The sequence below is a fragment of the Lolium rigidum genome, chromosome 3, assembly GCF_022539505.1.
Source record: "Lolium rigidum isolate FL_2022 chromosome 3, APGP_CSIRO_Lrig_0.1, whole genome shotgun sequence".
Taxonomy (NCBI): domain Eukaryota; kingdom Viridiplantae; phylum Streptophyta; class Magnoliopsida; order Poales; family Poaceae; genus Lolium; species Lolium rigidum.
This window is the reverse complement of record NC_061510.1, coordinates 332,794,764-332,819,755: the sequence shown is the minus strand read 5'-3', so window position 1 is coordinate 332,819,755 and position 24,992 is coordinate 332,794,764. Positions and strand designations below refer to the sequence as shown.

The window sequence follows — 24,992 nt, the reverse complement described above, 5'->3', positions numbered from 1 at the left end:
AACTTATTGTTATCACCAGAATTTGACCGAGTCAGAGGTGGGCCGCGATCAAGATGGACTTGAAGAATATACATAGAAGAAATACGTGAATCGGCCTTTTATACCAAGTTGGGCTTAATTGCCCGTGTATCTGTAACATATTAGATCGCATCTTAGTTTAGAAGTTAGAATCTTACTCGTGCACGGTTTAGTGCACGCCCACATTAGAAAGTCCCCTGGACTATAAATATGTATCTAGGGTTTATGGAATAAACAACAACCAACGTTCAACACAAACAAATCTCGGCGCATCGCCAACTCCTTCGTCTCGAGGGTTTCTCCGGTAAGCACCATGCTGCCTAGATCGCATCTTGCGATCTAGGCGGCACAAGCCTATCTCGTTGTTCATGCGTTGCTCGTGCTGAAGCCTTTTTGATGGCGAGCAACGTAGTTATCTTAGATGCGTTAGGGTTAGCATTGTTCTTCGTATCATATGCTGTCGTAGTGCGACCCTTATGCATCTAGCCGCCCTTACACCTATCTCGGGTGTAGGGGCGGCACCCCGCTTGGTCATAGTTTAGTAGATCTGATCCGTTACGGTTGCTCCTTGTTCTACAAGGATTAGTTTAACATCCGCAATAGTTAGGCCCTACAAAGGGTTGGAGGATCCAGCGGCGTGTAGGGTGACGTTTGCTAGCCCTAGAAAGGATGTTCCGAGGATCAACCTCGTGTTGGTTTTTAGGCCCTGTCTAGGATCGGCTTACGGTCACCGTGCGCGAGCGCGAGGCCCAATCGTGAGTAGGATGATCCGATTATGCGGTGAAAACCCTAAATCGTCGTAGATCTCATTAGCTTTATCTTGATCAAGCAGGACCACCATATATTCGGACACCTCGTTCGAATCATGGGTGGATCGGCTCTTTGAGCCGATTCACGAGATAACCCGAGAGCCGATCGAGGCTCGTATTTAATGTTTACGTGTATGCCATGCAGGAAACTAAGCGAGGCATCATCCACACCTTCCCGACCAGGTATAGGTCAGGTGGCACGCCCTTGCAATAGCATCGGACGTGTGACCAGGAGGCTTTGCGGGCCGTCGCTCTGAGGGACTGGGGCCAGCCGCAGCCCTAGTTGTTCCCGGCTCTACTGTGTTGCCCGTCTCTGCCCGCCAGGGGGTTTCTGACGTCAACACTTATATGCATGACTTTTTTTTCACGTTGGCTTATTTTTTCCTGCATGCAAAAAAAATTGACGATGAATTAAAAAAATGTGTTAACTAGACACACATGTTTAGACATACACATACGATGACGTGAAGTTTTTTTTTCGGCGTCAACTTCGGTGGACACTGCTTGTCCGAGCTCCACGCTGCCAGCCTTGATTGACGCGTTCTGTGGACACGTGAAGTACATAATGATGCATGCATTCACATTAATCGAAGGCAAACATAGTCGGTCTGTATATAACTGTAGGAAAAAAGCACCACATGTAGCCAATTGGGTGGAGGCTAGCTACCCTTGTCATCAGCGTTTGGTAGCTGCAGATACCATGTGCAATCACTATGGCGCGGTGAGCAAGAACAAATCAACGCGGTGCTAGTTTCAAATAACGTCTACACGGGCCACACGCGTACGGCCTTTGAAAAATATGCACGCGAAAAGACACGCCCGTACGGGAGATGGTAAGCAGTCTGCCTAATGTGTGCGGAAGTAGGATTTAAATGGTCTTTATTGATGTAACAATAGTTAACCGAATTTGGACGTTTGCGATTAGCACTTGAGCTATATATAGGGAGGATACATACACGTTGTCGGCTGCAGCTGCCATTATCAATGTACAGCAAGTCTTCGCAGTAGGGAAAAGAAGAGAACTACGGAAGCAAAAGCAGCCAGGCTCCGGAGGTAATGATCCGAACTCAACTCAAACTCGCAGCTCTTCTATTGTTTTATAACATGTCAGATACCCTGCCCTAGACTTACGAATAACCTCACCAGCTATCTTTCCTCAACTAGATGGATTACCGCAACCAAGATCTGTCTCCGCTTGAAGATTACAATGTCTACGAGAACTTAGCGTTCACCCCAGAGGAAGATGACCCAGCGTCTAGCATGGATTTACAACTTGGAGCAGATGGCCCCGTGCTCGCTCGATTTGGAGTAAGTTTCGAAATACGACGAAAATATCTCCAGATTTTGTAATTTTTTTATTTTAATTTTTTGCACTCCATTTTTTTCTATTTTTTCGAAATTTCTATCATTACCGTTATTTGCATAGTTTAGTCTATATCTCTAACTACACTTATCTCTACTCAAATTACTTACTCGTGGTCACACTTCCCGCTCGGTCACCCATCCTCCCACACTAGCACGCTTAACTTCCGAGTTCCATTCCGTCCCGCATCCAAGTGCTTCGCGCACATGTATGTGATAGTAGTATCATATCAATCCTATTAACATGTTGGTCGATGTCACATTTATTTATTGTTTGAATTTCAAATAATTATTTTAATAAACAAAAGTAATGATGTAATAATGAACTTTAATAAATAAATAAACATTAACTTTTTAATTTGAATTATTTAAATTTTTTAAATTTTTTCTTGCCAAACCTAAAACCTAAAAATTTGAAAATCTAAAAATTGGGTAAAAGTAATAGTAATCTTTATGCATGATGCAATTATTCATTTTATTTTTTTAAAAAATAAAAATATAAAATCCGTAATTTATAGCAAAAACTAAAATCTTCTTGCTTTCATATTTTCATTTGGAATTTTGAGAATCTAAAAATTGGCTAACCGGGTAAACCTTCGGTAAAACCGATGGAAATCACATTTTGTAAACAATTTCATTTTTTCGTTAACCCTTTTACATCGTATTTACATTTGCCTACCAGGACTGCTGACGTGGCAGAGATCGAAAGGCACACTATTAATGCGCTCAAGCATTTCTTGGGTGGAGCAATACCTGCTGTAAGGTCAAAATGCTCGTCATAGTGTTTTTTGTTACTTTTTTTCGAATATTTTTTGCAATCGCACACGCGTCTACACAGGGCCTGCCCCCGACGCCAGCAATTCGCATTAGGACCGATGGATGGACAGATACTGATCCCACCGTTGAACCACCACCCACACCAGATTTTAATAATACAGAGGAGGATTACACCCCTGGATCAGCACTGCATAAATTGGTGAGACCACGCAGCTCGTCACGTTTTATTTTTACCGAAGGTTTATGATTTAAAAATTTCTAGGGTGCAACGCTTGGAGAGCCATATTCTGAGGCAGTATTGGTTGTTCTGAAGTGCCTTCACGAGAGGTAAATATAGTTAGATTATCACAGGCGCACAATTAGCACAATTACTTAAGTCATGACACTGAAAAAACCTAAATGTATTTACAAGGTCCAATGGGATGGAAGGAGTGCACATAGAAGATCTCGCGACCAATCTGCATATCGACTCTGCCTTTCTGAGGCCTTATCTATACGATCTGATGTTTGCTGGTGAAATATCAGATGTTTTCCTAGGCGACATCCTATTCCCAAACTAGGCTCTTAGAGGGGAGCATGCCAGTGAATGTTTAGTGCCACTACAATCATTTCCTGCATTTATCTCACGTGTAATAATTGGAACTCCTGGAATGCTTCGAACTTATATGCATGACTTTTTTTCACGTTGGCTTATTTTTTCCTGCATGCAAAAAAATGGACGATGAATTAAAAAATGTGTTAAGTAGACACACATGTTTAGACATACACATACGATGACGCGAAGTTTTTTTCCGGTGTCAACTTCGGTGGACACTGCTTGTCCGAGCTCCACGCTGCCAGCCTTGATTGACGCATTCTGTGGACACGTGAAGTACATAAATGATGCATGCATTCACATTAATCGAAGGCTAGCATAGTCGGTCTGTACATAACTGTAGGAAAAAAAGCACCACATGTAGCCAATTGGGTGGAGGCTAGCTGCCCTTGTCATCAGCGTTTGGTAGCTGCAGATACCATGTGCAATCACTGTGGCGCGGTGAGCAAGAACAAATCAACGCGGTGCTAGTTTCAAACAACGTCTACACGGGGCCGCACGCATACGGCCTTCGAAAAATATACACGCGAAAAGACACGCCCGTACGGGAGATGGTAAGCAGTCTGCCTAATGTGTGCGGAAGTAGGATTTGGATGGTCTTTATTGATGTAACAATAGTTAACAGAATTTGGACGTTTGCGATTAGCACTTGAGCTATATATAGGGAGGTTACATACACGTTGTCGGCTCGCAGCTGCCATTATCAATGTACAACAAGTCTTCGCAGTAGGGAAAAGAAGAGAACTACGGAAGGAAAAGCAGCCAGGCTCCGGAGGTAATGATCCGAACTCACCTCAAACTCGCAGCTCTTCTATTGTTTTATAACATGTCAGATACCCTGCCATAGCCTTACGAATAATCTCACCAGCTATGTTTCCTCAACTAGATGGATTACCGCAACCAAGATCTGTCCCCGCTTGAAGATTACAATGTCTACGAGAACTTAGCGTTCACCCCAGAGGAAGATGACCCAGCGTCTAGCATGGATTTACAACTTGGAGCAGATGGCCCCGTGCTCGCTCGATTTGGAGTAAGTTTCGAAATACGACGAAAATATCTCCAGATTTTGTAATTTTTTTATTTTAATTTTTTGCACTCTATTTTTTCTATTTTTCGGAATTTCTATTATTACCGTTATTTGCATAGTTTATTCTATATCTCTAACTACACTTATCTCTACTCAAATTACTTACTCGTGGTCACACTTCTCGCTCGGTCACCCATCCTCCCACACTAGCACACTTAACTTCCAAGTTCCATTCCGTCTCGCATCCAAGTGCTTCGCACATGTATGTGATACTAGTATCATATAAATCCTATTAACATGTTGGTCGATGTCACATTTATTTATTGTTTGAATTTCAAATAATTATTTTAATAAACAAAAATAATAATGTAATAATGAACTTTAATAATTAAATAAACATTAACTTTTTAATTTGTATTATTTTAATTTTTTAAAATTTTTAATTTTTTTTGCCAAACCTAAAACCTAAAAATTTGAAAATCTAAAAATTGGGTAAAAGTAGTAGTAATCTTTATGCAGGATGCAATTATTCATTTTATTTTTTAAAAAATAAAAAATATAAAATCCGTAATTTATAGCAAAAACTAAAATCTTCCTGCTTTCATATTTTCATTTGGAATTTTGAGAATCTAAAAATTGGCTAACCGGGTAAGTCCCGGTGAATTCGGATGTAACTTTTTCCAAGGATTTTTTTGATATATTATACGTTTTTTTTCGACGTCGTATGCAAAAGTTATTGCGGTTTTACCATTTTTTTAAAAAAATTTGCAATAAAAGTGAAAATTCAAATTTGTTAATTTTCCATAATAGTAGGTTGCGTAGCATACACGAATCTCAAAAGATTTTATTTTTTGAATTTTCTATCATTTTCTTTTCTATTTTACAGAGTTAAAAAGGCGATCCACGAGGGGGGGGGGGTGTGTGAAGGGTGCGTGGGGAGTAAAAACCAGAAAAATAACCTTTAGTCCCGGTTGGTGTTACGAACCTAGACTAACACCAACCGGGACTAAAGAGGCATGCGCCGGCCGCAGCCCACCATAGCCCTTTAGTCCCGGTTGATGTTACCAGCCGAGACTAAAGGGTACCCTTTAGTCCCGGGCTGGAGCATTAGTCTCGGTTCACCAGCAGAACCGGGACTAAAGACCCCATTAGTCCCGGGTCAAAATATTTGGGGACTAATGGGTTGGGATGGAAGCCCTTTTTTCTACTAGTGAACACAGGCTTGCAGAAGCGACGAGCACGACGCATCTGCCCACCAACGGCTGGGTCAGACCTGCAGCGAGTGAGGGCGGCTGCAGCAAGCACGGCAGCGGGCTCCGGAGGCAGAGAAGTTGTACCGGCAGAGAAAAAACAATTTTTGTGGAGACTAGCTCACAATAGTTTACCTCTGAAAGTAAACATCAAGCGTCAGGGCATCGAGTGCAACTGTTGCCAGCGCTTGGTTAAAGACGGATCACATCTTTTCCTCAAATGTAAGGAGGTAAAGAAATTGTGGAAGGAAGTGGGTTTAGAAGAGATGTGTAATCGCATGTGTATGTACGGCAGTGTCGACGCAATGGTACAAGAGAGCATAGCGTTGGAGGAAGAAAAGAAGATCCTCATCATCTGCATGTTGTGGCAGTGGTGGATGGCACGGAATAAACTAAACGCCGAGGGAAAGCTGATATATGTTAAGTGATTGGCAAGGCAAGGTACTGGGCATCAGAAACATCTATTCATTGTCGAAAGATGAAGAGGCTGCAGACAATGACTGAGCAGAGTTCCTAGCAACCACCCGTGGGGACTTCATGAAAATAAATTGTGATGGAGCCTATAGGCAGGACACATCGACGGGTGGCTGGGGGCCTGGGGCTTTGTCATAAGAGACAGTGAGGGAACTGTCAGGGGATCAGGCGCAGGTTACATGGCTTATACAGGAAGTGCAGCGCAAGCAGAGGTACATGCCTGCAATGAAAAATGATTGGCCGTACTGGGGAAGAAGCCCAGCAGCGCTGGTTATTGATAGCGGTAATTGTGTGCACAATACCGAGAATGCGAGTACGAACACTCAAACTCAGGTGGGCTGAGAGCTATCAGCAGCTATGCCTTGGTTCACACATGCCTGCAATGAAGAAATGGGACGTGTGCAACTTGAGTTAGATGCACAAAATGTTATCAACGCACTTGAGGGGAACCAGTTCGACTTGGCGCCGGAAGGAATCATGTATCGGGACACTCGTATTTTTAGTAGTTTGAACTTTCTTTCTGTTGAATTTTTTTTTTGCCCAAGGGGATGTAATAAGCTGGCCCATGAACTAGCCACACATGGTGCTCGTAGGCAAGAACTCCGATCGCTTTGGTTGGAGTCTTTGCCAGACTATGTAAGTGTCCCCATGGCCAGCTGAGCATGTTGAGTAATGGAATCATGTGTTCCAAGTAAACAAAAAGTTGCATGTAGTACACATCATTGACTACCTCTAAAAAAATTAGATTCGTTTTGAAACTTTGAAATATGCCCCCTTATCTTTCCTATTTTGTCCGTGCAGATAGTTTAGCCCAAAAGCATACAAACGTGTGCGTGGAAAGACTATTTCTTCCTATCTTAGCCCTAGACCCTAAATTTGGGGTCCGTTTCAGGGTCGGGTATTGTCCGCGGTACACCCCCACTTTCTCTCTCCCATCTCTCTTGAAAAAATCTCCACGCTGCGATGAGGCCCTCCACCTTGTCGGAGCCTCGAGAACCTAGTCGCCATGTCGTGTTCTAGATAAGCGTCTGCGCTGCTGGCCAGACCTCACCGCTGCTGGAAGTCGAGTTGGAGCACCGGCGGACCGCTGCTAGACCTCGCTGCAGCTTGGAGCAGGGCCATCCGAGGGTAATATCCTAATTAGGTTTACTTGTTAATGTTTTGCGCCATCATGACAACATATGCATCATATCCATCACAAAATTTTAAACTTCTGATAAAATGTAAAATTATTTGCTGAACCCCAATTTGTTCTGTTAAATTATTCTAGGGCTTATAAAGCCATGATCCGCCGCGATCTCCTCTCGCGACGTTTCATCTCTGTCTTCATCACCTCCCTCTTGTACACGCGCCGCTGCTCCGCCGCTCGTCCGGACGCCACCCATCGCCGCAGCACCCCCGCCTCCGCCGCTCCAGTCCGGCCAGCACGCAGCCCAACCTCGCCAAATCCACAACCCAGAGATCAACAAAAGGCCAGAACCCTAGCCGCCTCCCTAGAACGCGCGCGGCACCATGTCGGCATCAACTAGCGGCGGCGGGCCGCTCTCGCCCCAGGCGGCCGCGGCGCTACAGGAGGGTATCGGGCTGGTGTTCGGGCGCTGGACGGCGCTGCAGATGGCGGTCGAGAACCAGTGGGGCGGCCGCGACTCCCGCGCCAAGGCCGACCAGCTCGCCGCGTCCATCCTCTCCTGGTTCGTGAACTCCAAGGGTATGAACTCCTCCTTGGCTCTTTCCCTTCAACATCCTCATCAAGGTGCCACTTGGACCAAATTTAGGTTAGCATCTCGATGTTCCCTTGATTCGTTCATGTCGGGGCTGAACTCGGTAACAGGATGATGGCTAATTCCATCTCTAGGCGTGGATCAGTTCCGATAATCCTTGAGAGGATTTGAGTTGCTTGGTTCTGTGCCAATTTTGGTTCAGAAGTTCACCAACTCTAAAATCTTAATACCGGCCCATAGTATACGAAGAAACAATTCAGTTTAGGTACGATATATTCGAGCCATGCTGACCAACAGGAAAAATGTCTGCTGTGATATTTCGTATTTGTCTGCTTTCAGCTTTGAGCTTCTGTATTCTGTTCATCATTTACTTATTGTTGAATTTTACTTTTCAAGCACATAATTTTTTGTGAGAATTGCCACTATACCACTAGTTAAAACCGAGAGTTCCAAAATACCACCCAAAAAACCAAGTTTGCCAAAAAAAAATACCATTACAACACAGGTTTTTATGAGGTGTGCTTCAGTGTCCTCCCCCCTCCCCCTCTCAAGCACTAAAATTGAAGCGATAAGTTAGCCCACGAAGAGGTATCGGGAGATCCTGGCCGATCACATGGAGGCAAAGTTTAAAGAGGAGCGGACACCGAAGCAAAAGCCGGTTTTTATAGCCAAAATAGCACTACCATGAAATGGCAAACGTTTTCTGTTAGTCAAGCTGTGAAGTGCTTGTCAGATGTTCCAAGATTCCAAATTTACCCTTGCCTGAGCCTACCCCCTCTGTGTGTAGCTCCGCCGCGCCTCCTCTCTCCTGCCTCAGCTGGCCAGCCACCTCGCCCCTGCACAGAGCTCGGCCACAGCAGGCACACCGAGCAAGGACACAGTTGCAGTTGCGGAGAATAGCGAATTAAATGCACAGCGTGCACCTGCTTGATTCCCTTCCTTCCTCTGTGAATTGGCAAGAACCTAACCAGATCAGGCGATCAGCAAACAAGCGCTCTCCTCAATAAACGTGCAAGAAAATTGAAGCGATAGTGTGCACCATCCTCTGTACACGTGTGTGTCAATCGAGTTGATGAATCTGTGTCTTCTTTTCCCAGTTAGCTGAATTAGATGAGAACACACGGTGCACCAGGGCAGGGGCACAGAGACGACTGACTCATCAAAAGGCACACACACACCGACAGACGTATTGGAACGTTTGATGCATCTGAAGACAATGGGATTCCTGCAGGCTGTAGCAAAAGCGTCCAGAACCGATCGGCCACAAAAGTGTAAGAATTATACAGAAACAGCAGAATAGCGATGGGCACATTAGTCTTTTTGTGTGGGTGTTACCTCTCAGTTAGTGGATAGTGGTATTTTGGCTTGAAAAGCTGGATTGCAATGCTATTTTGGCAAACTTAGTTTTTTGAGTGGTATTTTGGGACTCCCGGTTTTAACTTGAGGTTTAGTGGCTATTCTCTTTACGCATGATATATATTTACCCTTAATTTCTGCCGTTGGCATGGCATACTTGTTTCTGCCGTATGTTCATAGGTTCGACTTCTTTATTAGCTTTACTTGTTTTCATGTTTTTTTGCGCATCTAATATTCATTAGATTATTCCAGGTCCATTTTATTACGATGACTTGGAGGATATGATGTTTGACAGCATGTCTGATTCCTTCAATACTGAAGTTGAGGATGGTAGCGTTGGGGAGGTAATTGTTTTTCTCTCTCTCTGTCGTATTTAGCCTAGCTATAGCCTATAGGCCCTGAACTTTATCTGGATTGGCTTGTACATGATGTACGGTTATTGATTCAATGGTTTTTGTGGCAAACAGGTTGCTAAGAAATTATTGGAAATGCATGAAGAATGCCTACAAAACAACTTTTCATCAATTGAGAAGCTAAGGAATACACGTCCTCAAGGAAATGCTGTCTCCCAAAGTAGACAGGTAACCCTTTTCGTCGATTAAGTGCTCCTTTTTTTCTGCTATGTAATTTGTGTGGTTTCTCTTCTCACATCTGTGCTCACTAATGCAGCAACCTAGACTCAATGCTGTTCACTAGCAAACTCCTTTTGATAATTTGTTCCAATACTTTATCTTTTTATATAATTGTTCTGTCGCTTCATCGGTGGATAATTGGAAAAGGATAGATTCAGTGGGTTTTTGCTCTTAACGTGTGGATATTAACATTGTTTTCTAATTAAAACTGGGAGATGTTATTTTTCAAGACATATTTATATGTTGATAACCATATGTATATACTCTTATTCTGCGAAGAGGTCCTTAATCATTACCACTGTTTCCATGGGGATCCGTGAACTACCTAGTATTCACATCGCATACGCTAAAAGTTCTTTTCTTTACCTGTTTCTTTGACTTCTTGCTACGTTTCTTCCCCATTGAGGTCCTGTTAGTTTGGTACGTAATCCGTGCAGATGTGAATAGATGGAAATTATGTTAAACCCCAACCTTAAGTTCACAAAATTTTGAAAATTGTGAGATAGTAGTACTGAGTCTGTGTTTTACTTCTCTCAGCAACAGGGTCCTAACTCATATTTTGCGCTGTCTGTATAGTGGTAATTTTGACTCTAGCATGCTCCTTGATCCACCCATCTAACTGACAAGATTAAGAAAAATCCAGAATCCCTGCCTCTTAATACTTATCCCATCTTCATGTTCCCTAGCTGGGAGTTTCTTTTTTTTTTTGGTTAACTTTGATGGTACCATGCTGGTTGATACTAGCCACCTTTAGAACACAGCTTCCGTGGCTAATGTATTTTCTTCTTATGTTCAGATTGCAACCGAGGATGATGATAGCTCGGATGATGATGATGACCCATCAATGGTGGAAAATGAAGCTGCTAGGTCAGAGGACATGGCGGTGGATGAGCCAAAACCTTCCAAGCCTACCCCTGATGCTGATGGGTGGACAACTGTGCCACCTAGGCATGGCCGAGGCAAGAAGTAAGCAGACGCAAACCTTGGCAGGACACATAGAGGCTGTTTTGTTCTTTTCAAGTGTGATTAGCAAAAGCTTGGGTCAATTCCTACCTGTGCCGTTCTGGTCTATAGGTTTTTAAGTATTACGCTCTATGTGTGCTGTCTGGATTTTTATTAGAGATGTTGTGTGTTGCAAGCTGTCTTGACCACTCTCATGGTGTTGGACATGGCAACAAAAGATTCTAGCTGTAAACCAGGTCTAAAATATTACCTCCGCTTCAAAATATGATCTTTTTTTATAAAGCTAAGCACCTGAACTGATTCTTATGTGTACCGACCAATTTTCCCGTGTGAATTTAGGTACTGCCTCTTTTGTTTTGCCTAAATAATACTACCACTAGATCTATCCATGTAAATCATATATTACCATGATTCTTCCTCGTTTCCCTGTACATAATTGTGGGTAGTCTTAAGACTACTCATAGTGGGTAACTAAGGTAGTAACATAGAGCTACATGCATTGTCAACTAGGCAAATTCATGACATGGCATGATATTAAATGAAGAAAGAGATGGTTGTGGTAACTAGCTATGTTACCATAACATCACACTTTTCAAGATAGAATGAATCTACAAGTTAATTAATACACTCATGCATGTACTACTACATCTAAGTTATTATCATTATGAAGGTAGTAACAAAGAGTAGTGTTAGTATGCATGACACTACTATAGTACTAGTATGTTACTCCCCACTATGACTAGTCTAACAGCTAGCTTGCCAGTTATACAAACAAATCAGAAGTAGTGCAATTGACAATGTTTGTTTCAAACGAGGCAACATCGTCTAACAAATAAATTTCTGTCGAAAATACTATATTACATTTGTTGGAACTGATTGTATAAGTACATACTACCTCCATTTTAATGAATAAGATTTATATTATTCTAGAAAAATAAAGTATTGTAAAGTTTAATCAAATTTTATTTGGCTTGACTTTCAAAGAAAAATATAAGCCTTGTTTATTTTTAACGAAGGAAGAAATTACGTTTAGGGTTTAGAGCTATCTAGGGTTTAGGGTTATCTGCACATGGCTCCATCAATTTTAGCGGCGACTGTCAAAGGCTCAAATCCAGGTGATGTGCTTGCCAAAGCTCAAAAGTGGATGGCCGACCGGCGGCCGTCCACGCAATTGATCGTGAACGTAGGTACGTTGCCTGTTGCATGTTGCCATACATATACATCAAAGATCAAAGTATCCGGCGACCCACCGCCACCGGGCTCCGGCTCCATTGATTCAGCCGACGTGCAGTGCAGCTACGTACCGTACCGCACGACAACGTGTAAGCAGCCATTGCGCGCGCGAGCCGTTTGTTAGCAGTAGTACGGCCCCGGCCTCAACCCCGGCCAACCGGACACAAATCCCAACTTTAGAGCATCTCCACTCATCCCCCGACTAGGCCCCGGAGGGATGTTTTTTCCATCCGGACGGCGTAATTCGGTCTAGTCGTGCCCCCGGTTCCTCGTTTTCGTCCGGATTTGGACCTAAATTCATCCGGCGATCCCACGCCATCCCCGGCCCCCCGGGGAGCGCTCGGGAACTCCGGACGAAACAAAAGCGCGCGAAACGGCGAGAAAACTTCCCGCGCGTCTAGTGGCCCCAACTTGTCAGCGAGAGACCACGATCGTCGTCCTCATCGCATCGTCTTCCGCGCGCTGTAAAAGCCTGCCGTCGGTCAGCATTCGCCGGCCGCGTACCTTCCACGCGGCGAGTTAATTCCGTCGCCTCGGTATCACTCGCGCCTACCTCTATTTATCGCCGAACTACCGCGTCTGCCCCGCATTCACCTCTCCTCTCTCTCGCATTCCACCAAATCTTCCCCCGAACTCGAAGAGATAGCAATGGCGAACGACGGTGCGGCGAAGAACGGCTTCGGCCGCCGCTCTCTCCACCAATGGGAGGGACGGCTCCTCCACGCGGCGGGCTACCCGGCGCCGCCGGACTTCCGCGCACCGGGGGGATGGAGGCTGAGCGCAGGCGGCGTGCCGATCCCGCCGCCGCCAACAGGGGGGGCGCACTTGAAACGGCCATCAACGAGGTGCTCGCCACTCTCAGTGACGAGCAGCACGCGGATCCGCGTTTCTTCCCCGACAACCACGAATCGTGGGTCGCGTTTTTCCGGCGCAGGTACGAACGCGAAATCCGGGCGTACGACGGCCCTCCTCCTCCTCCAGCAAGGAATAACGCCGCCGCCGATGGTGGAGCGCACCTGAGCGCACCCTCGAAAATGTGCTCGCGCACATCGAGGCCGGGAACTCCCCCGTCCTGGGGATGCCGCCGCACGGTGGTTCCTGGATGCCGAGGAGGATGGTGTCATCCTCCTCGTCGTCTGGCTCGCGGTCGGCGTCCAGGTCCGGCGGGTCGACGCCGGCCACCGTCAAGCAGGAGTGGGCCACCGTCAAGAAGGAACCGGCGTCGCCACCGCCGACCAGAGGGCGCAGCAGCGGCGCCCTCGTCATCCGCGACCAGGCTTCCGCTCCGCAGAGCGGCCGGAAGAAGACGAAGAAAGAGGCCACCGCAAACCAGCTCGCCGAGGAGGAGGCGAAGCGCGCGGTGGACGCCGCGCTGGCGGAGGCGATCGCCAGGTCGCTGAAGGACATGGAGGAGGAGAAGCGGGCGGACGACGCCGCATTGGAGTGGTCCAGGCGCGACTGGGAGCGCGAGGAGGCGGAGCAGCAGCGGCGGCTGCTGGATCTGGCCTGGGCGCGTCAAGTCGCCGCTCGCGCCGCCGCACCATCCGCCGCTAGGAACGCCGCGCCCAGGGAGGTGGTGAAGCTCGAGGAGAGCAGCGACGACGGCATGTACCTTCCGTCGCCGCCACGCACCGGCGACGCTGGCCAGGGCACGAGCCGCTGGTACGAGGCTCCGCCGCCCCAGGACAACGCCGGCTCGAGCGACGACGACGACGGCGGCGACTACACGTCCTTCTACCGCCATTTCGGCATGTAGTAGGCCGCTATTTAGTTTAAGTTTAGTTTGCCAATCGCCGAATTCAAATATATGTACGAGTTCGGCCTATTTATGCACGAACTCGCCTCTATATGTTAAATATCATTAAATTTCGCTTATGCTTGAACGAACTCGCCAATTTTGTCTGAAATCGCCGATGTCCGTTACATCCATCCTGGGCTCACGGCTGGGAAGATGGGACTCCCCAGGCCAAATTTTCCTCCAATCCGGACGACAATATCACCGGATTTGGACGTGGGGAGCCCAAACGGCTGGAGATGCTCTTAGATAGAGAGAAAAGAGGGGGCAGATTCTTGGGGTAGAACTCAAGTAACAAAAACATGATCCAATCCAACATCATAATGCACTTCCTGTTAAATCGCCAACACCAACAGTGGGAGACGGACGGACAAGCCACCGGCATCGATATATGGAGGTGTATTTCTTTTTTTCTTTTTTACAAATCTGAGCCCCACGAAAACTAATGCATCATTTGAACATTGGGCAAAACTATTTTGGAATCTGCGTAAACGAGGATGGAGCCTAATGTTTGCAGGTCGGCGCAAAGTATTTTCGGTACAGAATGACCTCACGTGTGTTTGGCATCAGTGTCATTGGCGCCGACCTTGCTTCGCCGACCTGCAAAATTCGGCTCCATTCTCGTTAGTGCTAAAAACTAGAGGTCAAATTTCAAAATAGTTTCGCGTAGCTAGGTCGGATGAGGTATTAACTTTTGCCCAAGAATTAGATTTGTTGAAAAAATACTATGGAGGGTGGTTTGCTTGGCGCATCAACACTGCAAGTTACTAGTTCCTTGAAGGGACACCAGTATCTATAAAAAGAAGACTGACAAGGACTTTTCCCCCTCCTCTCTCTCTCTCTTAGCTACAGTAGTCTTAGGAGCTCCCGGAAGGAACCGGGTCGATCCCGAGCCCCTTTGGCGGCCATGCCGGCTGGAGGTGGCGGAGGTGAGGTTCCGGAGTAGATCTCCTAGGTTAGGTGTAGTTTCTGGCGGTCTGCCGGTTAGTGGTGGAGTAGGAGCCCTGGTTTCTCGGCCAGATCTAGGGCGGACCGTGTGTTGGAGGGACTCCTCTCTGCTCCGGCGGCCGGAGTCCAGGACGCCTCCATCTCGGCTGATCTCCAGAATAAGGCTTTCGTCTTCTCCAGCGAGTTCCTGATGGCGACTCCTCTTCCGCTCCTGGCCGGCCTCGGTGGCGAGGGGGATTGGGGCGAAGTCGTCGTTTTCGACTTGCTCTGGAGGTGGCAGGGGTCGAGTGCCTCCTGGTGCTCTGGCGCGGCACCAGTTGGCCTGTCGCAGATGGTCTCCCCTCAGATCCGTGGTGGATCTGAGTCTGGAGCTCGTCTACGGCAAGGCCCTTCGATAAGGCGCCTATGAGTCAACAGTCGAAGAAGAAGGCGGCCTCTCTGCTCCCTTGGCCGGCCATGGCGGCGAGGGAGGGGCATGGAGGTGAGCTGAGGCGTGGTTTTCCGACATGACCAACCGTGGTGGCAAGGGGGCCGGAGATGAAGCTCAGTTCTTGCATCTTCTTCTTCCTGCTGATGCTGTCCTCGTTGCTGCTGGCTTCCTCTCTCGATTTCTCATGACCCATGGTGGTGGCGTCAGTTTGGGACTTGTTTGCCGGCGGTGATGGTTTCTCTGTGGAGCTCATCTCCGACGTTTCAATGGCGGATTCCGTCTTCGCGTCGGACTCAACGGCAGTAGGGCTGCCGCTCCGTCGCTGCTTTGGTCTAGCCGCCGGTGCCTCCTGGGCTGCGTCTCCAAGTGGCTTGTTCCCCGGAGATGCGACTTCAGACCGTCGTCGGACCTGGATCTGGAGGAGGAGGAAGACGGAGGGCTTGATCGTGTTTCAAGTTTTCTCTAGGGTCTTCTTTGCTATTATCCTGGACCCCTGTGTAATTCCTTGTAATTCTAGGGTCTTCTTGTACTCCAGATTTTTTAATAGCAGCTTTTACCGGGTGTGTTCACCCGGTGATTTGTTGAAAAAAAAAGTTCCTAGTTCCTTCCAGCATCACACAATCCACTCACTTCCAGACTCGCCGTGGGATGCCACTGTTTCGTTTTAGAGACCACTGTTGAGAGCTGAGACTGCCCTCAAGTCCTTAACTATACAGCGTGTGGAACATTCCCCATCGATTTCTCCGGTCGCCGGAAAGATCATGAGCTGATTCTATTGCCAAGCAGTGCAAAGAGTGTAGTTCATCAATGCCAATGTCCCCCGCATAGCGGCCAGCAACTCCACACCTAGGAGCTAGGCACTCACTTGCAACAATTTCATCAACTAGTAAGCCTAGTAGTACCAGAAAAAGCAGCAAGCCGCGGCTGCCTTTTTCCTCACTTCCGCAATCCATATGTCCCAAAGGCCAAATGTGATGATTGGGCTCCATGATTTGGTCAGCACCGTGGGGTTCTCGTGTAACCTTAGCCACTTATTATGGCTAGTAAAAACGTTCGTCTCTGAGCCTTTTTTGCTTTGGTGTCACAAGAGGCTTCTTTCACCTTTTCTATAACAAAAGAGTGAAAAAAGCAGCTTGTCTAAGAATTATCTACGGTGCATGTGAGATAGTGAGGTGAGGAGATTGCTAGGAAAGGAAGAAAGGTTTCTATAAAAGCATTCAAACCCAAGTTCCTAGCAGTACTTGTCAAGCCCCAAAGAGGTACTCTCTACTATTGCTAGCTCGGCTTGGCCGCTTGGCTACATGACACTCTACAACTACACCTCCTCGAAATAGGCTTTCGCCCCGCTATATTAATATAGCATAACACCGATACAACATAGGATCCATTGCTGGGGCAAACAGCACAAATCAAGCCAAAAAAAAAACACAAAAAAACGAAAAGAGAAACTAATGCCGAAAGGGTCGGATCAACGAAAACGGAGATGCCTCGCAACCGCTGCGCCCGCCGGAGAAATCCCACCACGCTCCTAGCACTCTGAAGTTCCGCGTACCAAGCAACACCTTCAAGAAGGGGTGCGACGACGACGCCACTGCTGCCCGGAGTAGTCCTAGGGTTTCCCCCGGTACGCGCAAGGACTAGGAAACAAGGCTTCACCCAACGCCCTTCAAGAAGGAAGAATGGCGCCCGCGGGCGTCACCGCATCGGTGCCGGCAAAGCCGACAGGGATTTCTCCCGACCCTCGCAACGTCGCCTTGGACACTCCATCGTGCTCCACCACACTCGCCACCCACCACCATGCGCCACCACGGCCTTGCAAGCACCACCGCCATCTCACCGTGACCAACGAAGCGGGGTCATCACGAACAGGACGAGCCAGCCGGGAGCGAGAGGCAGCACGCTAGAAGCCACGCCGGAGGTACCACCTCCACCGCCACCTGCGGACACCGACCGGACGCGGCGACCGGAACACACCAGGCCCACCTGGCCCGGCCGAGCCCGAGCGGGCTCGTGAAGTTCCTGTCTATGCGCTGCAGTGTACGCGCCGCCGGCGTCGCCGCCCCGAGCTCTGGCCTTCCCTCCGTCCGCCTAGAGGAGCACCACGGGGCAGGGAGCCAGCCCGCCCGGACCCAGATGGGGCCCGAAGGGCCCAGATCTGGGCCAGGCAGGAGGAGCCCGAGCCATCGCGCCGTCCCGCGGCCAAGGAGCCCCGCCGCCGCCTCGTTGTCACCCGCCGCCGCGCCGCCTGGGAGGGAGCGCCGCCGCGGAGCCCCGCCGACCTGGGCGCACCGCCGCCAGCCTGCCAGCCCCGCCTGGAGAGGAAGCGCCGGGTAAGAAAGGGCCACCGCCGTCGGCACCGCCCGGGCTTTGCCCGGCGGCTTCCGCCGGCGGCGGCGACGTGGGAGGACGGGGGAGGACGGGGGAAGAGGGCTAGGGTTGGCGTCCTGGAGTCGCCCGCGGGGGAGCGACCTGAGGACGAGGACCTCCTAATGCAGGAATCACGCGCCCAGTGGCCAAATTGCGACACTCTACAACTACAAGCAGCCGTGAATGCGAGGAAAATATCTACTCCGTATTCTAAATCAAAAACTTGTAGAGGTTTTGGCGAAATGGAACCATGAACTTTAAATCCATTTCGTTTGTATCTAAATTTACGAACCCCGGTTTAAAGCAAATCCTGGAATAGTTTTCCATGCGAGGTTAGGAGCTTGCTAGCGAGGAACAAAAGTTTATGTAAAAGCATTCAAACCCAAGTTCCTAGCGGTACTTGTCAAGCCCCAAAGAGGTACACTACTATTGCTAGCTCGGCTTGGCCGCTTGGCTACGTGACACTCTACAAGCAGCCTTAAATTCGAGGAAATAATTCTATTTTAAACTTTCAACTTGCAGAGTTTGTCAAAATGAACCATGAATTTTAAATTCATGTCGGTTTTATCTTGGATTTGTGAATCTTGGGACTGTTTTCCGCACGACAAATTTTGTATCTTAAATTGACACTATGGTTCCATCTGTCATATCCGTCTCTTTCCCCATCTCTCTGCCCCTGATCCATGGAGGTCAAAACACGAATCGGGATCCACATGAACATCATGCATGCATGGACCAGCAGACCGCCACCACAAGGCCCACGCTCCTCTAGAACCTCACCCTGCTCAGCCACAACAGTGTCCAAGCGCCCGCCGCCGTGCTGCCACAGCCGTCGGTTGCCCGGTCGCGAAAGATCCAACTCGAGCGCATACCGACGTTCGCCGCCGCCCGCTCGCGCACGACCTTGCCCCTACCAGCGCAGTGATCGCAGCATGGTTGAGCTGCCGGAGCTCCTCTACCTCGAGATGGTGGTTCAACGGCGGCTCCTTCAAGTGTTTCGGCTACCCCACCTTAGTTTTGCTCGGTCCCGGCGTAGGTACACTCGAGTCGGCCCGGTGGCTACTTGGCATTGATTGGTAGTAAATGGAGGAAGAAATTTTGGAAGAAGATGAATATGACATGATCTCACTGTTAGTGAGAGTAACCTGTAATCCCGGTCGGGACTGTTGCTTTTCCGGTGCACCAAATAGTTACCGAGTTGATTTCAACCGAGATTCGCAGGTTTAAGGTACAGACGACGGAAATTTTGAGTCGATGGTTCATATTGCCAAACCTGCATAAGTTTAGTGTTTTAAATACTCCCTTCATTCCGCAAAGGTTCTCTGAAATTTATCAAATTTTAACAAATCTTAGATAACTTTTTAGGAACAGAGGGAGTAGATAGATAGATCTAAATTTTAACAAATCTTAGATAACTTTTTAGGAACAGAGGGAGTAGATTTTTTTCCCTAAATGCGACTGTCCTCCTAATCAGGGTACTAATGAACTCATGATACTAGGCGAAGATACTGGAGTAGAAGTAGTACGAACCTGTGGCAAGATTCACGAAACTCGCGTCAGGTTCGTGTACACGGACAGAGACGGTACAGTGCGGTGCACAGTGCGGTGCGTGCCGCGGATCGTGCCGACTGCCGGGAACCGGAGCCCGGATGGGGAATTGTTGTGTGGCTGCTCCGGCCGCCGCGCGCGCCGCGGCCCACTGTCGCGCACAGGGTTTTGACCAACTGCTAGCTCGCGGCGCCTCCCCCGACACGGCGACGTGTAGGCCTCCGGCGTCTCATCTGAACCTGCCGCAGATCGGATATGATCCTGTTCTTTTCCCTCTGGGCGTCCTTCGTCCTCTCCCTACCCTGCTGCGGTGCACTGTTGCTCCCAACCCCAACTGCTCCGGTCAGTTCCGCGCGCCATGCTCGTTTCCTTTTTGCGCGGTCGTTGCAAGTTTGCCGCGGAGCCATTGTAGATCAGGGTTTCAGTGCAGCAAAACGAAGAAGAAACAACGCATGCATCCAGGACAGCCCAATGTTAGTCGATTTCCAGCGGCCAGATCCATTTTAGACATCGAAGTATGTCTGTTTTGGTTTGTTTGAGTCGGATACTGACATAAATTCGGTCATATTCCTCCTTGTCCGTTCGGGATGGGTGTACCTATGGGCCAGACCTATAATCTGTGTTGGCGTTTTACGTTCTTTCTCCCCCCTTTCTTCTAATTGGCCTAAGTCAAGCATTGTCTTCCCCAAGCCTGGAGAATACCTAAGAGCGATGTACACATTGATGTCAGCGTGACAACCTGCCATATCGAAGAAAGAATGTGAAATCTGTAGATCTTGTAATGCATCATCCTCATCGAGCCCATGCACTGTGGCCTCTGCCTCTCGTTGTGCTCACGCATGAGGGCCACCACGACCATCATCAATGCAGAACCACCGTCCGAGTCATCACCCGACGATGTGTTGACGTCGTTCTCGTAGAAAAACTTGGTCGAGCTACCGAGGTCCATCTACGCACAACAAGAGACAAATGGCCATATAATTGTCAATAGCCAATTTCTATGTCGGACAGGTGGGACCGTGACGGCAAGCAGTGAACTAAGCCAGTCTAAGTGCGCGAAAGAACGCCCACAACATGGCTAGCCTCAGGCGAACAACGAACAATTAAAGAAGCTACCAGCAATGGCGAGGTACGATTGTGTGTAGTTCGAGGGCGCAATTTTGAGTGTCTAGTGGCTTGTGTGCCGCAGGAAGGCGGGATAGGGAAGGAGAAGAGATGGCATGCGTTGTTTCGGAAGATGCATTTCCAGCCCAAATTTGGATTGAAAATGGGTCTATCCGTGCGCGTTGGTCTGTTTGTGTTAGGGCGTTGGGTTGAAATTTTAATTTTGTTGTCATTTCATCTGTGCAGATCGGAACCGGACATGTTGGATCTGTTTGGGCGGGCTTGAGATGCCTTTAGCAAGTATCTGTTGAATATACTTGTCCATTCTCTTTGATAGAATCGGTCTTATGAGTTAACTGGCTAGAGCGAGGATTTAAACCCTAGCTAACACAATATTTAAAATAAATATTGATGGCATTTCTAAAAGAAATCTAAGGATACATGTCTAAGACCCATGCGAGATTAAAAAAGACACACCTATCTAAACATGAGGAGAGGTGTTGAATATGATATTTTAGTCTATTATTTTATCAGATCAATCTATTGATTGAACTGGTTAAAGCATGCAATTTCAGAATGTCCAGCTCTGCAGAAATGTGCATGTAGCGATCGAGTGCACGTAACCTTGGCCGCTCGATCACATTGCTTTCTTCACGAGCAAGCAAGGCGGATGTTACTACCTGTACTGTGTGCGTGTCTGCAGCACAGGGAAAGAAAGGAGAAAAAGGTTCCGATACGGCGAATGCAAAGCTTGGATTAGTGTCTCCCAAAGCGCGGAGGCAGGACGCACGGCTAATCAAGTGGCCATCACCGCGGTCCGTCTCGCCATCGCGGCCGATCAGACAAAAAGATCTATTTCTGTTGACGCTGGGGGCGCCAGGGCCTGCCGCCTATCTTGTCCGACCCTCCTCCGTCCATCGTCCATTGACCAGCGAACCAATCGATCCATCTCCCAAAAGCTGTTCCTGATGGCTGATGCACATCTCTCAGTCGAACGAACGCTGAAAGAGAGAGAAAAACATGGATCGGCTGACATTTTGATGTAGCATCATGGTCGTTCGTCAGTGGTGTAAATCCACCGACAAAGCACTCTGTCGACACCACTATGCACCGGCTGTTCAGCAACAGCTCAGGCAAGCTCTCGAGGTCTTGGAAAAGATCTGGAGCTCTCGCAGAGGTAACTGGCTGCAGATTCAGTTGCTGCTGGCTGAGGATAGCTAGTCAGTAACTGTAATAGTTCAGTGGGTCTCACTCATTCTCGCATAATTCAGCGGAAAAGCGCCTCGCCTCGCCTCGACAAACAAACAAACAGACAGAAAAACACTGCAACAAACTACTCAATTACTAGCATGCGTGCCATTGCACTGAAACAAACGAGCAAGAGACAGACGGGGTGATCGGGGTCAAAGGCAAGGAGACATGATAGACAGCGGGTGCTGCTGTGCTGTGTGCTGGGTAGATATATGGAAGAAGCAGCCGCAGGGAGCAACTCATCATAGAACAGCCGCGGCACGATCGAGCCTCAACTGCCGCTCCTCCTCCTCCTCCTCGATCTTCTCAAAAAAGGCTTCCAACGCCACCACCTGCCCCCGTCCTGGCTACCCTCGCACCTAGTATAACCAAGCTTGGAGGAGGCAGCGCTGCTGCACCCAGCACCCACCTACGTGCGCGCGCCGACGGTGCACTTCTTCCATCGTATCCTCCCTCCCGCTCTTCTAAATTTGGGGACGACAGCTCCTGCGGCGGGCAAGCATGAAGGACGTCGTCGTGGCGGTGGCGGACGGGAGGGCGGCCGGCAAGCACGGACATGGCGGCATCGGTGGGTCTCCTTCGTCGACGCCGCCGTGCGCGGCGTGCAAGATGCTGCGGCGCCGGTGCTCGCCGGGCTGCGTCTTCGCGCCCTACTTCCCCGCCGGGGAGCCGCACAGGTTCGCCTGCGTGCACAAGGTCTTCGGCGCCAGCAACATCAGCAAGCTCCTCCAGGTACCGCTCTCGCATGCCACCCTGCTGCTCCGTGCTTCCATACCTCTCCATCTGCTCACTGCTACCCTACTCTGTTCCATGCTCTGCCTCTCGAGATGGATTTCCTTGATTTAGTATCTTTCTTGCATTTTCATAACTCGTGAAATGCCGAGCAGGCGCAAATTTCCCCAATTTGCGACCAAGTTTTCTAGCTTTTACCAAGACATGGAAACATGTTTGTCAAAGAACCAATCATTTTTTATTTTTTGAAAAAAAAAATACATTTATCGATAAAGAGAATATATTAATATCGAGATATACTGGCTCCTTTTCTGTTCATCTAGTTCGGGTTGGCACCAATTGAAGATTCAGTGTGAGGTGGCTTTGCCAAAAACACCAACCTTCTTTGCATACACAATTAGCAAGTTTCGTTAGTTCGACTGGAGAATTCACACCATGTTCTGTCTAATCAAAAAGATTTTTGTTGTTGTTCCCATCAGACGGGCATGTGACTGATACTAAGTCCATTTTCGTTGTTCTTACAAGCACAGCACAATCCATCTCTCTATAGTTTTATCTTGAACTGATTCCGCAGAGAAAAATGAAGGCCTAAATTGATTAATGTGGCTGAAGTTCACTTCGCATATGTACATCCTTTGCTATGTTTGACTACAATCTGCATACGCATGCGTGAAGGTCCATGGCGCATGGACAACTTTCACTGCTCATTTGGGTCACCCATGTCCGGCCCCTGAAGAAAGGGAAAATTGGATCCATACCATTAAAAGATTTTGTGTGCAGTACATTTGCCACAAATAGCACGCTTCTTTGCATGCATAATTAGCAAGTTTCGTTAGTAGAGATTATCACCATGTGCTGTCTAATTACACAGAGTTTGTTGTTGTTCTCATCATACATGCATATGGCTGATAATCCGTCCAATTTTGTTCTTACATTACATACACTTGCTTGACTGCACAGTCAGTCTCTCTCTACAGTTTGAAATCTTGAACTGATTCAGCAAAAAAAACGAAACCTTCAAAGTTCAATTCGCATGTGCACTTTCTTTTCTATGTTTGACTACAATCTGAGCTTCATGAAGCATGGGCAGCAGCATCCTACTTTCACTGCTCACTGGGCTCATCGATCCCTGTCCCTGAAGAAATCAAACATGTAGCGCAGTGCATTTGAACCAGATCAAATAATTGGATTGCTCAAGGACATGCCTAGATACTAACTAGATTTTGCATATCTTTCATCAGTATGGACATGCCTAGTAGTTACTACAGTGAACAGCTTTTTATGAAATCGACAGAGCCACCAAGTAAAAGCTTCTAGTCCCATGTGATGGATAAACCATCCCAACAGCCAGTCACTAGTGTACGGCCTACTTCTCTCTTTGCCGCAGTCATCTTCAGACAAGCAATGCACAGTAGCCATATTATCTCTGAAACTTTCGGCTGCGTCAATCATGCAAGGATGATCTTTGTTCTGCCTTTAAATTTCTTGCGAATCACATGATATTTGTTTTCTTGGACTGACTCCAATTGTGCACGTGTGAGTTACCCTATAGTAATATGAACTGACTGAAACAAGCTGCTGAACTGAATCTGCAGGAGGTGCCGGTGGAGCACCGCGGCGACGCGGTGAGCAGCCTGGTGTACGAGGCGAACGCGCGGATGAGGGACCCCATCTACGGCTGCGTGGGCGCCATCACGTCGCTGCAGCGGCAGGTGGAGTCGCTCCAGACCCAGCTCGCCCTGGCGCAGGCGGAGATGATCAGGCTCAGGATGGCCGAGGCTTGCGCCGCCGCGCGCCGCGGCGGCAATGGCAATGGAAGCAGCTCCGGCGGAGGCTCGCCGTCCTCCATGTCCGACTACAAGACCACGCCGGACCTTCATGTGGCCGTGGACCAGCACAACGTGATGGAGCTGGAGTACGCCACGTTATGGTACTAGACTGACCACACCGACAGGAGCTGTTGTTTTGGTTGGAGCCGGGCAACGGGGCAATCGTTTAGGGCTGATTTAGTGCATCATCAGGTGATGGTTTCGTGTCACTGATGGTTTGGTATATATAGCAGCAGTAGTAGTAAGTACATGGTGATCAAGGGGGTTTTGGCTGTCCAGAAGGTTGAGAGAACACTGCTACAAACAGACATTGGCGTGTGATTTGTGTTATCCATTTCAAGAACCTTGTTGCTGTTGAACTCTGCTGCGGAAATTCAGATTGGTTCATCCATGTTTGTCTTATCTTAGTTGTTCCTTACGCAGATTGCAAGAATAGTGTAGATCAGATAGCTATTGCGGTACGGCTATCTCCTTTTCTACAATGTTACTTGCTCCGTTCATAAATACAAGATCAGTTACACCAAATAAAAACAAGATCAGTATGTTTGCATGTCAAAATTTGACTAATAAATATAAGTGACAAGTTATCCAAAATTATATCATCGAAAAGTTTTTAAAAATATGCATCCGATCATATATTTTCAGATGACATCTAACTCATATTTAGTTGGCTAAATTATTAGTCAAAGTTTATCTCGAAAAAGAAAGTGATGTATTGCCGGAGGGGGGGTATTTTGTTCATGCAAAGAGCAGAATAGAAAGTGCATCCTT

The 24,992-nt window shown here is 48.0% G+C and overlaps 2 protein-coding genes across 2 annotated transcripts; both read left to right on the top strand.

The window, feature by feature from the left end:
* The first annotated feature begins 7,799 nt into the window (after positions 1-7,799).
* LOC124700068 (pre-rRNA-processing protein TSR2-like) lies at positions 7,800-11,215 on the top strand. The gene is made up of 4 exons (XM_047232259.1): positions 7,800-8,020; positions 9,642-9,733; positions 9,857-9,970; positions 10,818-11,215. The coding sequence occupies exons 1-4, from the start codon at positions 7,825-7,827 to the stop codon at positions 10,989-10,991; spliced, it is 576 nt and encodes a 191-aa protein (XP_047088215.1). The 5' UTR covers positions 7,800-7,824; the 3' UTR covers positions 10,992-11,215.
* Positions 11,216-12,053: 838 nt separating this feature from the next.
* On the top strand, positions 12,054-24,329 carry LOC124697066 (LOB domain-containing protein 4-like). Its single transcript, XM_047229704.1, has 4 exons — positions 12,054-12,171; positions 13,698-13,730; positions 22,250-22,392; positions 23,988-24,329. Exons 1-4 carry the CDS (start codon positions 12,054-12,056, stop codon positions 24,327-24,329), a joined length of 636 nt encoding a protein of 211 aa, XP_047085660.1.
* Positions 24,330-24,992: the final 663 nt, after the last annotated feature.

Bases quoted from the DNA above. Each gene is read 5' to 3' on its own strand.
- LOC124700068 (XM_047232259.1), top strand. From the start codon at position 7,825: ATGTCGGCATCAACTAGCGGCGGCGGGCCGCTCTCGCCCCAGGCGGCC. The intron at 8,021-9,641 runs GTATGAACTCCT...AGATTATTCCAG, and splicing joins CTGGTTCGTGAACTCCAAGG to GTCCATTTTATTACGATGAC. The intron at 9,971-10,817 runs GTAACCCTTTTC...TCTTATGTTCAG, and splicing joins CTGTCTCCCAAAGTAGACAG to ATTGCAACCGAGGATGATGA.
- LOC124697066 (XM_047229704.1), top strand. From the start codon at position 12,054: ATGGCTCCATCAATTTTAGCGGCGACTGTCAAAGGCTCAAATCCAGGT. The intron at 12,172-13,697 runs GTACGTTGCCTG...GAGGAGGCGGAG, and splicing joins GCAATTGATCGTGAACGTAG to CAGCAGCGGCGGCTGCTGGA. The intron at 22,393-23,987 runs GTACCGCTCTCG...CTGAATCTGCAG, and splicing joins ACATCAGCAAGCTCCTCCAG to GAGGTGCCGGTGGAGCACCG.